General features: G+C 40.9%; 2 protein-coding genes across 4 annotated transcripts; both read right to left on the reverse strand.

The window, feature by feature from the left end:
* Positions 1 to 279: 279 nt before the first annotated feature.
* On the reverse strand, positions 280 to 9,167 carry ACTR8 (actin related protein 8). Its single transcript, XM_027886204.1, has 13 exons — positions 9,045 to 9,167; positions 8,680 to 8,850; positions 7,728 to 7,838; positions 7,357 to 7,461; positions 6,552 to 6,725; positions 5,910 to 6,003; positions 4,294 to 4,426; positions 3,797 to 3,950; positions 3,516 to 3,611; positions 2,820 to 2,960; positions 2,129 to 2,393; positions 1,649 to 1,812; positions 280 to 992 (listed from the first exon to the last, which is right to left on the reverse strand). Exons 1-13 carry the CDS (start codon positions 9,165 to 9,167, stop codon positions 849 to 851), a joined length of 1,875 nt encoding a protein of 624 aa, XP_027742005.1. The 3' UTR covers positions 280 to 848.
* Positions 9,168 to 11,080: 1,913 nt separating this feature from the next.
* Positions 11,081 to 13,757, reverse strand: SELENOK (selenoprotein K). 3 transcript variants are annotated; one of them, XR_003571518.1, is made up of 5 exons: positions 13,336 to 13,417; positions 13,057 to 13,147; positions 12,312 to 12,392; positions 11,872 to 11,964; positions 11,081 to 11,377 (listed from the first exon to the last, which is right to left on the reverse strand). XR_003571518.1 is itself a non-coding variant. In XM_027886206.1 (5 exons), the coding sequence occupies exons 1-5, from the start codon at positions 13,650 to 13,652 to the stop codon at positions 11,374 to 11,376; spliced, it is 288 nt and encodes a 95-aa protein (XP_027742007.1). In that variant the 5' UTR covers positions 13,653 to 13,757; the 3' UTR covers positions 11,081 to 11,373. The 3 variants fall into 3 exon arrangements, 2 of the variants coding, with proteins under 2 accessions (XP_027742007.1, XP_027742008.1); XM_027886206.1 differs by lacking the exon at positions 13,336 to 13,417 and adding an exon at positions 13,634 to 13,757; XM_027886207.1 differs by lacking the exons at positions 11,081 to 11,377; positions 13,336 to 13,417 and adding an exon at positions 13,634 to 13,757 and having other exon boundaries at positions 11,868 to 11,964.
* Between the last annotated feature and the right edge of the window lie 682 nt (positions 13,758 to 14,439).

The following is a 14,439-nucleotide window of genomic DNA, read 5'->3' on the forward strand; positions in this document are numbered from 1 at the left end:
TTCAGTTGCTTTCTTCTTAAATGGAAAGTAAATATTGATCTCTTACAACAAATAGCACTTCTGTAACTAAGGATTTTTTGTTGGGAGGGAGAGCCCACGTACCTGTACCACAGAACTGAGGTTGGTGCTGGCTGTATAAAATTGCAGCTAATTCTTTTGGGTGTATTTTATTGATTTTTCTAAAATAGGGAAAAAAGCAGACTCTACTATGGGTAATGAAAAGCCAAGAAGAGGTTTTGATGATAAGAACCAGCAAGAAAAAAATACTCCACTTCCAAATTCTTGTCTTTTCACTGAATAATATAATTTATTACATAAGTAAAATACCAACAGCAACTGTAGTTTGAATTCTTCATTTCACTTTTTCTATAATGATCACTTATGTAACAACTTCACCTCCTGGTAATGTTAGAGTAGGAATCAGAGTAAGACATTAAACCCACAGGTGCACTCTTCAGCTGTTGCTTCTGTGTACATGTACCTGGAATGAATCTTGGCTTCACATCTGTCACATCAACATTTTATATCTTAAGTTCCTACACTGTGCAATTTTAATATACATAACCTGTATAATATAAACACAGTTAATTTGCAGATGACTGTGGTACTCTGTACACAGAATTCAATGCCTACAATTCCAAAGCCAAAGTGTAGCAGTGCTGAAGTCACGTGCATTCCGTAAGATTGTTTTTGCAACACTTCTGGAAAAATCTCAGTTGAAGTCAATATTAATAAAATACAAAAATATATATCAGCAGCAGATCAATACATCTGCACTTTAAAAAAAAAAGAAAGGGCATTTGGGGAAAGGAATCTTGAGTTAAGCAGGTTCCACTGTACCCACACCATCACCACACAAACGCAGCTCGTTCCCGTAACATTCGGACACCAAAGCGCTGCCACTCCCGCTGATAAATCCAGAGCTCCTGAGTTGTGTCAAGACAGGCCAAAACTGCACCTCCTTTCCAGGCAATTAGGCGTGGATCCATATCCTAAATTCAGATTGCACACAATCACTGGTCTGATTTTTGCATAGTTCTCCAAAGTTGTATCCTACTATTTCTAACAGTATTCACCACTTAGAATCCTGGGGGTAGGGGAGGAGAAAGGTTTTTTCAATGTTATCCAGGAAAAAATTAGCTAGATAAAAATATGTAAAGAATTTTTAAGATGTTCTGAGAAGTCACCTTTTTTTTTAAGATGCCTTTTAGGCATGTCATGAAAATTCTGCCTTCAGCGGTGGAGGCTCTGAAATCTACTCAAGTTTTTAATTTACAAGTTTTGCCCAATTAATGTCAAATGAAAATTGATCTTAATGCCATGTTTTCTTTTACCTTAATACTAATTTTAAAAAAAATAAATCACAATTTCTTGCTGAGGAGACCAGTCAGTTTCACAGGCTAACTAACTTCTTTAAGAATAGAGCCTTTAGCTAATAAGCACTTCAGTGATCCATACCAGTAACACTCTTGCTCTGCCTTTAACTTCCTGCCTCTAACTGGCCAGTGCCTTGCTATAAACTGAAAACTCTCCTAAATCTCAGATATTTAACTACTTGGTGGTTTTAACAGAATTTTTTACTTTTAATTTTTCAAAGATTTCAACCAATCATAGTTTATTGACCACTTAGCTCTCAGTTAATAGTTACCTTAGGTCTTGTGATGACTTCAACATTTTCAACAACTCTTCTGAAAGAAGGTGGCATTTTGTTGAGAATTCGGTGTTGAAGGAACTCTTGAGCTTTATGAAACATGAGGCCTCCTCCCACTACTAAGATGGAGCTGTACATCTTCTTTTTTGTATCATCAGATGCTGGAATGAATAGATATATAGAAATATCTCTAGTTTTTAAAGTGAATATGTCTGTATTTGTATTACAATTAACGAAGCGCAAGTCAAACCAATGTTTGATTTTCAAGTTCTTTTTCTATTCCTTGGAGATTGCAAACATGTAGCTCAAGAGACCTCAGCAAAGATGTAAGTATAAGAAACAGTGTAGCTACTCTTGAGATGATAAAACTGAAGGATATACATCCTTACATTTGGTAAAATACAGGGGTCACATAAATCCACACTGATATTTCTTTTTGGGAAGGCTTTGACAGACTTGTACAACTGTAATTCTTACCACAGCAGTCGATGCTATGAAGGATGGCTTTGTCAAGGCCCAAGGCTTTGCCTTCAAACTGAGAAACAGCAGTTTTCCTGGACATGTGTGCAGTTAAAGGTTCCTCTGAATCATTGCCAGGTATCATGCAATCACCCTGGGAAGATCCCAGTTCCACTTCTTGTGGGTAGATCCTCTCTGAAATGTCTGAGGTTTGGCCTCTCAATTCTCCCTCAAACGCACCGGGTTTTGACATAGATTTTCTATCAGCTGTAGCTTTTGAAGACTTAAAAATCAGAAAAGAAGTTGAACTATGAGAATTGCAAAAGCATCTTCAGCAGGTTATACAACAATCCAAAGACTTAACTTAGCTCCATTGTACTTCCCTTCACCTTTTTGCACAGCAAGGTTAAGCACTGCATTATTACCTCATCTGATAATTTTCATTTTAATCCCCACATTCAAAGTAGGGTTTTTATATTGAACTCCATCAGATGGATCAATCCTATAATCTGAAGCCTTCTTAGACTCTGAAAATGCAAAGTTCTAAATAAAGACTTGTCTAGACATCCATAATTCCTTAATCTAAATTTATTCTTTAATACTCCTGACCCAGGTAACAAACTTTGGTCTCTGGGATGAGCTAATGAGTCCTCACTTTGTTCCCTTATTATATGATACTTAATGAAAAATAAAACCAGCATTCACACACCTGCTCCTGCTTACTTTGTGTGGCTAGCAGGTAATGTTCATCATGAGGATCCTCAGGGTCACCTTGTGACCTGTGTTGCAAAGTTGTCATTTTTTGTCCAACAATTCCAAAAGTTGCTGGATAAAACAGTGCCATTGGAGCCTAAAAATGAGAGATTTGGTATGAGTTTACTATTTTTTTTTCTGCATTTACTGTAAAAATAGTAATTGGTTTACTTGTTCTATTTTTCCTCACAATTCAAAATTAAATAGAGGTGTTTTTTTTCCAAGTAGTTTGTAACAGACTGAAGCATCTTTTGCTTTGTATAATTTAAAAAAGCCCAATAAATACACTTGTACATGTTTTGTTACAGATTCTGGCATTGCATGATAAATACAGTTTGTTACAAAATTAGAAAACTCAATGGTGAGCAGAAAAACTTGCAAAATTAGCATTCATTCCTTGCACTCAAAGAATAATTATCATGTGCAGTTGAAGCTACAACCATTCTGACTAAAGCTAGTTAGGAAGTCCTGTGTGTCCACCAGTGCTGCACTAGGCCCTTTCATACCTTTGGTAAATAATTTTAGAACTACCAACAATAATAGTTTAAGAACAAGCCATAAATTACATGGGTTTAGTAGCACATATGAAGTGAGGCTCTGAGTCTTAATGCTCACTACAATTCTCATTATTAAATTAAAGAAAAAAAATCACCTGTAACTTTTCATCCCCTAAGCGGAATTGGTATAATAAAGCTGGAGAATCTGGATGCCGAATTTGGAACTCATGATCTTGCAATCCAGAAATATCCTAAAGTCAAAAAGGAGGTAAGCAAAAATTTGTATCTTTTATATTTATCAAGCCACGTAATCTATTCAAACTCTAGGAAACAAAAAAAAATAATTAACAAAACTCTTCAAACTGTGGATTTCATTTGCCTGTTCTTGAATTCTTTAAGTCTTACTTGGAGAACACACTATTTTCCCCGCTCTCACCTGGTCTAGATGACAAAATGTCTCCTTCAGGTGCTGCAGCAGCAGGCAATCCAACTTATTAGTTAACTGACAGTCTCTATATGGGAATCCTGCTCGTTGCATAAGCCAATAAAAACACCTTGACACATCAGATCCTCCATATGCAAGGCACAGCCTAAAGCACAGAGAAGAAAAAGATTTTTCTATTTATTTGCTGAAATACTGGCTGCCTGCAGTAGCATGGATGGGAATACTTGGAAAACATTAGACATGCTAGGATCATGACTTTCACACAGTTTGCAGAGCACAGTATGAGTTCTGGTCAGCTCTGCCTGTTTTTTTCTTTTAAAGACATCAGAAATCTCTAAGGTTCATATTTTAACAGCTGACCCTGTTACATGGCTCACAGTCAAAAAACCCAAATGGTATTTATGGCAAATTTTCCCTTTCGAAAGTCAAGCCTTTGGTAAGCAACTAAGTATATGCTTGTAATAATGTATGTGCACATGATAAGGTACCTGGTGTTGCGATGGGAAACACCATCTTCTACACAGCAAACACTCGTCTTCTGATCTCCCACATCTACAATGCACGCACTGCTTAAACCACTTCCAAAGGTAGCACAGACAGACTCCTGGTGCACAATAATTCCTGGCAGTAGGAGAAAAGATTATATTAAATTCATGCCAAACTCCAGTCATGTTGCTGATGTTTAAAGGATATTTTCATGTCTTTTCAAGCTCTGCAACTGGCCTGACTCTGCCCTGAAGGGCTGTGTATTTAGTGAAGAGGGGGTCAAGATATTTAGAGATTTTTTTTGTTGGGTGAGCCTTTAAAAGTTCTGAGAAAGTTAAGAGCAAGGTGGATGCCTATACTCAAATGACTTTTTTTTTTTATTATTATTTTGCCTCTAAACTTTATTTCTTTTTAGCCAGCATCGCAGCAGTTTGGTTATCAGATGCACATGAATTGTTTTCCTAATTTTTTCTAGTTTTAATCAAATAGCATTACCATTAGCATTATAGATATGCTCTTTAAGTAGTTATAAAATAAGGCCCAATTTCCCCCTCTCTTTTCCTTTCAATCTACCTTTAACTTTGCAAACAAGTAGATTTGTATCACAAGCCCACACTTTAACCTGAGATGTACTTTAGGTTTAAGTCTTTCCTTCTAAGCAATGAAGGGAAAAACCCAGTTTAACTGAGCTGTGCTTTGTAGTCACTAAATAGAATTATGTTTTGAAGGCAAATGTTTTTCAATAGATTGAGATGATTTAGTTATGGCGTATAATTAGTTCATCTTTTAACTAAACTATTATTTAGGAAATGGCACTTTCAAGAGTTAATAATGCTACTTTCTGACTTGCATGTTTTAGATGACTAATAACTTTTTAATTTTTCTTGGTATTCTTTCTGTTCCTCTGAAGCCAACCCATTTCCACTGCAAACTCTTCTATCCCAGTGCCAGCACATTTTTACAGAGTACTATTAGGTAGTAGTGTTCTCATTACTGCTATTGAAAAACTTGTGAGGATTCAAACAAAGCATCATCTAGAACCATTCTGCTCAAAAATTAAAATAGCCAGTATGGCTTGTTCATTTTAACATGATGAAACAAATCAAATCAAATATGTATAGGCACTTGAACAAAATCTAAATCTCATGATATCATTCTCTCTTTTTAACCTACTTAATTCCTTCAGATAAGAAGTCTCTTTTTGTAAAATGAATGTCTTTTATTTAGATGTAGAAGAGGTTAAATGAGTTCACTGTTTAAACAATAATATTTAAGTGTATATTCTGCTGAGAGCAATATTTGGAAACTGTTTGCACTTTGTACTGATCTATTATTAAACAACAGCAGTTTTAATCTCCAACATCTTACAGTTAACTTACTGTTTGCCTCAGCTGAACCAGAAGCCCACAGTCAGAATTTGTAAGAGCAAACCAAAAAACTTGTTTCAATACTCGCCAACCCTTCTGCCCCTTTAAAAAGAGCCAACAGTTATGTGGATAGTAAAAGATGACTATGTTAGTCCCAGCCAAAGTGGGACTGATATGCGAAAAAGTGCCTTAAAAAAAAAATCTTTATGCAATTAATCATTAAGTTCGTGCTCTTAAAAGTATGCTTTTACCTGAGAAGCCCATCTTCATTAGGATCATATTTACCAGTTCTTTCACGTGTTGTTTATTATAGATGTCTGGAATTAGTAAAATGCATCTGTAGTACTGAAGACAAGAACAGTAAATTAAATCCAGCTCTCAAATTAAGTTTCTCTTTACATTCTTGATCACCTGATGCTAAGGAAGAAAGCATGATATACAAGTTATTAAAAAAAAGGGAAATTATAGAAAAGGGGAAGGTTTTTTAATACTTAAAAAAATGAGTTCAAATTGCATGCCAAGTTAAGAGTTTATGGGCCACTAAAATGTTTAAAAGTACATCAGACATGAGAAAATAACCTGCTTGGCAAGGACAAGGAATTATACAATTATACAAGGCCACTCTTCCTCAGGTGTCTCCTTTACAGTCAATAAAAAAGCCCAATCAAGACTAAGACTGCGAAATGTCTATAATGGGATTTCTAAACCTCCTCATTAGAAGTTCTATAAACAATTTTTGTCTTAAAGCCATGGACAAAATTCCAAATGAAGTCTCAGGAACCATGCTCACAGAATGTATTTGTTAAGAAAAGCACCAGTTAAGAGGCTCCTGTTTTACAGTAACATTTGTAGAAGTGCATACAGCCCATGTAAATGTGTTGTTCACAGCTCACCTTTAGGTCTTTCAGTGGTATTTCCAGATATTTTTGTATTGCATGTGACCATATAACTTCAAGGTCTGCTAATACTGCAGTGAGGGAGCCACCAGGTCCTGGATGAAGATTCAATTGCCCTCTTCTAATGGGCCAGTGTATATTATAAGAATCCAGTGGATTAACATACAGTGCCTGAAAATAAGAGATGATGTTCTATGCATTGCTTTCCCCCCAGAACTAGCAACAAATATTAGAATGAAAAATATTTCAGAAACGGATATAAGAAGACATACAGCAGCATGTGACAGCAATACTGTGGATTCATTGTAACAGGGCTTGACTGAAACCATTCTAAAGACACTAAATACATTGTTTAAATTGTTTCAATGTTCTTACCTATGGACATCTACTGAACAAAATGGTATATTTTTCCACTATCTCAAATGAGGAATTAAAATAATTCTAACTCTTTGAAGCTCATGAATACCTAGTTACTCAGCAGCGATTCCATGTACTGATCTTTTTATCAGTTTCTTGTCTTTTCTCTCATTTTTGCCATATGGACAAAGTTCTCACCTATTCCCTGCAGAAACACTGACTTATAGCAGCAAAGGATCCAAGACACTTGTAGGCAAATGGGGGAAACCCTCTGGTCTTGCTGAATGATAACAAATATCTGATTACTCCACAGTAAAGTTTCTCATATATTGCTTGGCTAACTTCATGTGTCTTGCAGTACATACTAACTTGTATCAAACTGCTCCTGCTGACATGGTTGCATTAAAACATATGAAGACTCATTCAGCGGGAAAATGAATCTTACCTCTTCTCCTACCAAAAATTCAGGATGATTTGATGTGTTTGTCCACTTGGCCCCAGAGCTGTGGTCCAAAATAGCTGGTCGCATCTGTCTGTTGTATGACCTGGCCTGAAATGTAATCAAAACAAACCCTGTTGATAAATATTTCACCAGCCATCTTTTATGCATGGAAGAAAAAGGAAACACCCCTTCGACCCCACCCCTCAAGGAAACATTTTAAATCTTAATTTTCTCAGATCTTCAGAGATGGGTCACACAATAGCATTATCCATATTTGCTGTAAAAAGGATATCTATACTTGTCCACCAAAACACAGCACCACACCAAAGGACTATATGAATGAGCAATTTAATAAAATCTTAAGAACGAGTTACCTGATCAGGTGACACCGGAATACGCCTTGCTCCATTCGACATCTTTTTGGACCATATTGCTTGGTCCACCATTTTAAGGCCATTTTGTCTCTGCTCAGTACTTTCAGGTTTCTAAGGAAAACCCCAAACATACAGTGTAAATACTCACTTTCCAACTACATCTGCATACCGGTAATACTGAAGCTATGGTCAAAGAATGAAATTGTTACTGTGGAGTTACTGTAGAAAGGACAGTGATTTGTACAATGCAAAATAAATGTATGCTGGTTTTTAAAGAAATTGTTTTCTATATTAGAGTTCCCAACACCTATTTATCGAAGTCAGCTTGAATCTTTTAAGTGACTGGAGTGGTTGCTGGACTTCATCTCCAAAATGATGCACTCAGGCCACTTTTTAACTACAGATACACAAAGTCCAAGCAAAAATGTTTAAATAGATCTCAATTATTTAAATGTGACATTTAATATTAGAGACATTAATTTGATTAATTTTTATTTTTTTGACAGATGCAGATTATGAATAAGACCACTAGGTGTATTTTTTGAGCAGGCTAGAATAAAATTATTTGCTGTTATCCAAGTCACAAACCAACTTGAAACCAACACATTCACAAATGGAGAAGTCCAATTCTAATCGTACAGCTGCCATTCTAGCAAGAGAAATACCAAGAGTGGTACGAGACCACAGCACAGGGAAATCACATGCATAAGCCCTCAATCTACCAATTTATTAGATTTAGTTCATTACAAACAAATCAAATAAAACCCAATCAGAGACTGTGCAAACCTACTGACAGTGTATTCAAAGCATGAAAAAAGTGGAACTTGAGATGTATTCTCTTCTGGAAAAACATAAAGATATGAACTATACAACAGAGATGAAACAGAGATGGGTAACGAACACACGGATTTTAGCGATCCGGAAGGCCGCGCCGCAGTGTTTCCCGGCTTACATTGAGGCCGTCCCTGAGGAGCCAGCTGTCCCTGTAGACCGCCTGGCCCTGCTGCTTGTGCCGCCGGGCGATGACGTGCGGGATGCCCGCGGGCAGCGTGTCCGTGGCCCTCCCGAGCCGCAGGGTGGTCGAGCCGGGGTGGATCACCACGATGAAGTTGCTCTGTATTTGCTGAAAGCAGCATAAGGCGCACGGAGTGAGACAAGATTCCCACACCCACCTGGAATTCTTCCGACGCCCACCTGGAGCCCCCCGGCGCTTCCACACACCCCTCCCCAGGCCTTTAAAAGGCCGAGCCCGGGCCGGGCCCGCCCCAGCGGGAAGGGGAGGGATCGTCGCCCCGAGCGGCCGCGGCCGGGCCTCACCTCCTGCAGGGACTCGGGCACGGCGGCGGGGACGATGGGCCGCTTAACACCGCGCTGCTCCCGCTCCCGGTCGCGCTCCTTGTCCTTCCCGTTCTCCGCCTCGCCCTTCTCCGCCTGGGTCATGCTCCGGCCGGGCGGAAGCCGCGTCTGCCGGGCCCGAGCAGCGCCGGGCCCAGCGCGGGGCGGAAGCGGGCGGGACCCGCGCCCGGCACCGCCCCTGGGCAGGTACCGGCGGGGCTCGGCTTGAGGGAGCACCAATGCCCCTCGGGCAGGTACCGGGGCAGCGGGACGGCTTCAGGGCGGCTCGGCTCGGCTCGCAGCGGGTGCGGGGGACAGCGGCTGCCCCGGCCCCTGCGCTGAAGGGCCGAGCGGTGGCAATGAGGGAGCCTGGGGAGCAGCAGCCGAGTGCTGAGCTGGGCGGTTATTGCTGGTGCGGCTGCAGGAGGGGCGGCGCAGCCCCCCAACAGCTTAAAATGCCGCTCTGTGTAAAGAGCTCAGCACAGCTCATGTACGTGGTGTACCAATGAAGAGCTGACGATGGCCAGTCTGCCTGGACACACCTGGTGCGTGGGCAGCAAGCCCTCTACGAGCTGTGCGGATGGGACGTCTGAGTGGAGCTGAGGGAGAGCTGGTGGGCTTTAAGGCTGAAGGTTGCAGTCACACGGCAAGTCTAAAAAGGTGGTAACTTTTTGCTGGGTACGTGTAGCAGGAGTGGGAGGCGCTGGAAGGGCTTGTTAAGCGAGGAGCGTTGTTGTGTGTTTTAATTTCCTGCTAAAGAGGTGGGGAATACGCTCGTTTCAGGTGGCTCGGGCTGCGGGCGCAGTGCGAGCTGCAGGGTGAGCTCTGGGGTGCGGGAGCCCAGGCAAGAGCCCATGAACTGCCGACCCTTTGCACGACAAAGGGCACGAGGATGTGCGGCCCGGCCAGGAGAGCAGACCATCAGACACGGCAGGAGCCGACGGCCACTGGACTTTCAAATGCTTAGACTGTGAACGCGTAAAAGCCCAGGAGCTCCTTTGTTCGGGTTCCTCCTCGGAGGCACCAGCTCGAGCTGCTGTTACTTAGTTATTCCACCAACATTAAATTATTTTAAGGATCCAGACATCTGAGCCTCTCCTATGGGAAAACCTCGGGTCGAGCGGGTAAGGAAACCTGGTCTGTGTGTTGAATGGGGTGTGTGGGGAGTCAAGGAGGACACCTGTGGGCTCGCTGGAGCCCCCCGCTATGAAGGTGCCTCAGTCCCTTCAACTCAGGTGGTGTGGGTGTGACTTCCAGAGTAGCTCCTGGATGGTGAGATGGGAAAGTTTCCTTTAACGAGAGACTTATAGAAAGGCTTAGGTAGAAATTTTGCAGTGGTACCTTGTAGAAAATAATTTAATCTGGATTCTTGTCAGCTGATGTTTTCTCAAATAGATCTAGCCTTCTCTAAACAAAACAAAAAAATCCCACCACAAACCAAAACCAAATGAACCTCAAGAACAGTAAGAAACTCCCATCCCGAAATGGGGTAAGGTAGATGAAAAGGTAGTTACTGTTTGAAAGAAAATAACTCTTCTGCATTAGCACACTACTTCAGTTCACTACCTTTTTCTTCATGTACTAAAAACAAGACCTAATTTTATTGAATAAAACCTCCAAGTTTTACCACAATTTGTACAGTAAATAGGCTTATACATTTGAGTAAGTTTATAATGGAGAAGGAGGCTATTTCAAGAGGTGTTTATGTTATAACACCCATTATGGGCCTTAAGGAATCAGGTTTGTAAAAGGCAAGGATTGTAAACAAAGTAATTTATAAATTGCATTTTTAAAGTGCTTTTAGAATGTCATTAATACCATGAAAATACAGCAAAGTACAGAATGTTTGTCCTGACAAACACAGTAAATACAAAACCTTTTAGGAAGCACTGCTTCAAGTTTGGCTCTTGAGGGACCATCTGTATCAATTATAAATATGTATTCTTCCTCATTTGAATAGCTAAAGACTTACTGTACTTCAGATTTTTTGGTTTCTAAAAATGATGAGAAAGTCAGCCTTGTGACAAGCCAAATATAATTTACTTATTACTTTGCAACTACAGTAAAATATTCAGAAACTATACAAAGACTTTAGACAGTAAACATGTATTTAATAAAACTGTGGTTCAGTTACACCGGATCCTTGAAGAAGGAGTTCCCAGTACAACTTCATTAATCTGCTTGTATCACAGAACAGTTTCCAGTCAGATGTACACATTCGCAATATTCACACTCATTTGGTCCACCACTAAACTCTTCTTTCTTTCATCTTGCAAATGTGTACACTTGTGCCTGCCTCTACAGCAGGCATTTACCTAAAAGATAAAGCAATTGGGGTACATGTAAAGAGAACAAGGCCTGCCTTTGTGAGATAAAATTAAGTAATAATTTTAAAACAAAATTGTTTTTAATTTAGCTAGATGAGACATGCTAAAGACTTTCAAACTTTATTCCTAAGCAGGTTACACGTTGCTGTGACTACCCAAAAGCCACCCCCAGAGTCTTTGCTGCCCTCATGTCTAGTCAAAAAAACCCAAAAAACCTAAAACATCATCCTTGGAAGAATCTTTTGCTAACACTTTGTATATCCACTTCTGTGCAATTAAAAGTACAAAGCCACCATTTATGACCCAAGATCTTTTAACATCCTCTCCCCCTCCCTTTTCTCTCCACTTTACTGTAAGTATCTACTGTTTTGGTTATCTGCCTGTTTTGGTAACTTCTGCAAAAGTTATACCTTAACTTTGAATTATTGTAATTACAAACCCCTTCCACTATTCAAAGGAGGATACAGCAGATTTGGAATTACCTTCCTCATCCACCCCCAGCCATTGGTGGTGGACTGGGGCCTCCACCCCAGTGATTTATTCGACCCATCCTACGGCGAGGATGCGCTGGAGGCCTGAAAAGAAAGCAATCCTATTGTCATTGAACTTTTAAACTAGAAATATAACACTGTCAGTACTTAGAACCTCTGAAAAAATTCAGTTTCATGTTAAAAGTTGTAAGAAAATTCTAATCCCACTTTCACAAAAATTCTTTTATAATTCTTTATAATTCCTTAACAGTTTCAGAGTGTGTTAGGCTATATTATTTTTCAAGCTGTCCAAAGCTGTGTATTGTTATCAATAAAATAATTTAATAAACATTTTAGTTTTCCTACACAACTCAGTTAATCTACTCAGATTCATGTCACTTTGCTAAGATAGGAAAAAAAAATCAGAACTACTGTGAATATGAAAAAAATACCCTCTTCTGTCATTGTATCCTGAATAGGAGGAAGATGTATAGCCTCTTCTTCTCAAATCTGGTTGAATAATGCTCTGGAAACTGAAAAATAAAACAAGAGTTAGGTGAATTGATTGCTAGATATAGTTTATCAATTTTTATATTGCAAGATAAGAAATGGCCTGAAAAACAGTAAATAATGCTCAGGAATGAATGGTGTATCTTGCCAAGATCATTGTTGTTTAATTCTTGGCAATTCTTCTCCTACATATCAAACTAAAATCTGAAGTAACTCCAAATTACAAGGACGCTCAAAATACAAAATCTAGTTTTTGGGTAAATATGCAAGAAATGTATAAAGTATAAACCTGTAACTGTAAGCCATAAATTTGCCATTACTGCTGTGTGATTATTTTTACATAGCCATGATCTGTTGTCACCAGCAGAAATTTCCCAAATAACAGCTTAATTATTTGATCATCTATTAGATATTAGCTGTTTAACAAAAGTGTATACTTTTTCATCAGAATAGATGAAATGTAAGAAAACTCAATGGCCTTCCAAGAAGTTTGCATTACTTTTCATGCACTTTTTATTAAGACCACTGTAGTGCTTAGCAGACAAACCCACACAGTAAAACATTTATAGACAGGAATGCTAAAGAGCAAATGCAATACTTTTATTGTGAGTTAATGACAGTACCGAGCAGCTTCTACCTATGGCAAATCTAAAATAAAGCTCACCACAAGAATTAACTTGTACTTACAACAGAACCACAAAATCTGCTATGGACCAGAAGAAATCTGTTATAGATGACAAACTCCAAGGAGCCCGACTCTGGTTATCCAGAACTTGTCCTGTAACATATCCAGACACAAAACATCCAGTGATGTTCAGTGTGTGACACTGCACAGTACACCCAGACATATCTGATGAGTCCAGAATTTACAAATGGGAGGGAGAAACTTCACTTGACGGGCAACGGCGGCGAGTTTCACTCCCTACAGATAATTTATTGACCAAGCACTCGAACTACTGGGGTCACCATCGCCCAACAGGCCCTGCGTCCAGGAAACCTATAAGAAGTACCAGTGCAGCGTCTGCTACCCCCCATGTTGTTAAAGCGCTGTTCTGTTCGCAGAACACGCAAAGTCCCCAGGCGCAGTTCAGAAGCCGGCGAGCTCAGCGCAGGCCAGGGGGAGCGCGGGGTGACGCGACACGGGCAGGGGCGGGCCCCGATCGGCTCCCCCGGCAGAGGGGTCCGCTCGCAGCCCCGCCTGGGCCCGGGACCCGCGGTCGCTGCCCAGACAGACCCGCCCGGCGCCCCAACCCCTTCCCCTCACCGTTGGAGATGTAAACCATGGCGGCTGCTGCCCCACCGGCCCCGCCCGCCGCGCATGAGCGCCGGGACGGGCTGACGGGGCGCCCCGCGCCTCCTTCCGGGGCCGGGCGGTGGGGCGGGCGGGGCTGCGGCGCTGTGGGGCGGGGCTGGGTTCCACGATTCTTTCCCCGGGGAGATCGTGGCAACGCTCAGCTCCCGTTAACGGGGAGTTAGTTACTCACTCTCAGCTCCCTTATTAACTGGGCGTCCCCTTCAGCACCCCCGTTAACGGGGACTCCCCCTCAGCATCTCTTACCGAGGGGTCCCCTCAGCCCCTGTTAGGGGGTCTCCCCTCGCCCCGCCGGGCCCGCCTGAGGCGGGCGGTGCTCGCGTGCAGCGGCTCCTCCCTCAGAGCGGGCGGTTCTGCTTCACCCTAAACCATATTTATTTTAGTAGTTCCTGCGCTGTGTTGGGGTTTCTTTGCCCTGTCCGATAGGCGTTTTAACAGTAGTAACAGGCAGTTGTTAGTCTGTCAGGGTTTCATAAAAACTAAACGTTCTTAGATGCCTTCTGTTATAATGGTAGAAATATGACCGAGTGTAGAGATTATCTAACACTTTTGACTAAAGGGAACTTTTGTTCCTTGTCTTTAATAACAGCTATGTGGCTATATGTATGTTCCTGTTATGTTTGTGGGAATGTTCAGCCCGAAGTTAAGCACTTGTTTTATTTTATTTTTATGAAACTTTTGCCCTGCAAGGAGTGGCAGCATTTTCTCTCAGGGAGAATCCATGCATGCAAAATTGGAGATAACTATGCAGCTATATA

This window comes from Empidonax traillii, unplaced genomic scaffold (genome assembly GCF_003031625.1).
Source record: "Empidonax traillii isolate 1590-97213 ecotype Southwest subspecies unplaced genomic scaffold, ASM303162v1 scaffold182:size1009393, whole genome shotgun sequence".
NCBI classification, from domain to species: Eukaryota; Metazoa; Chordata; class Aves; order Passeriformes; family Tyrannidae; genus Empidonax; species Empidonax traillii.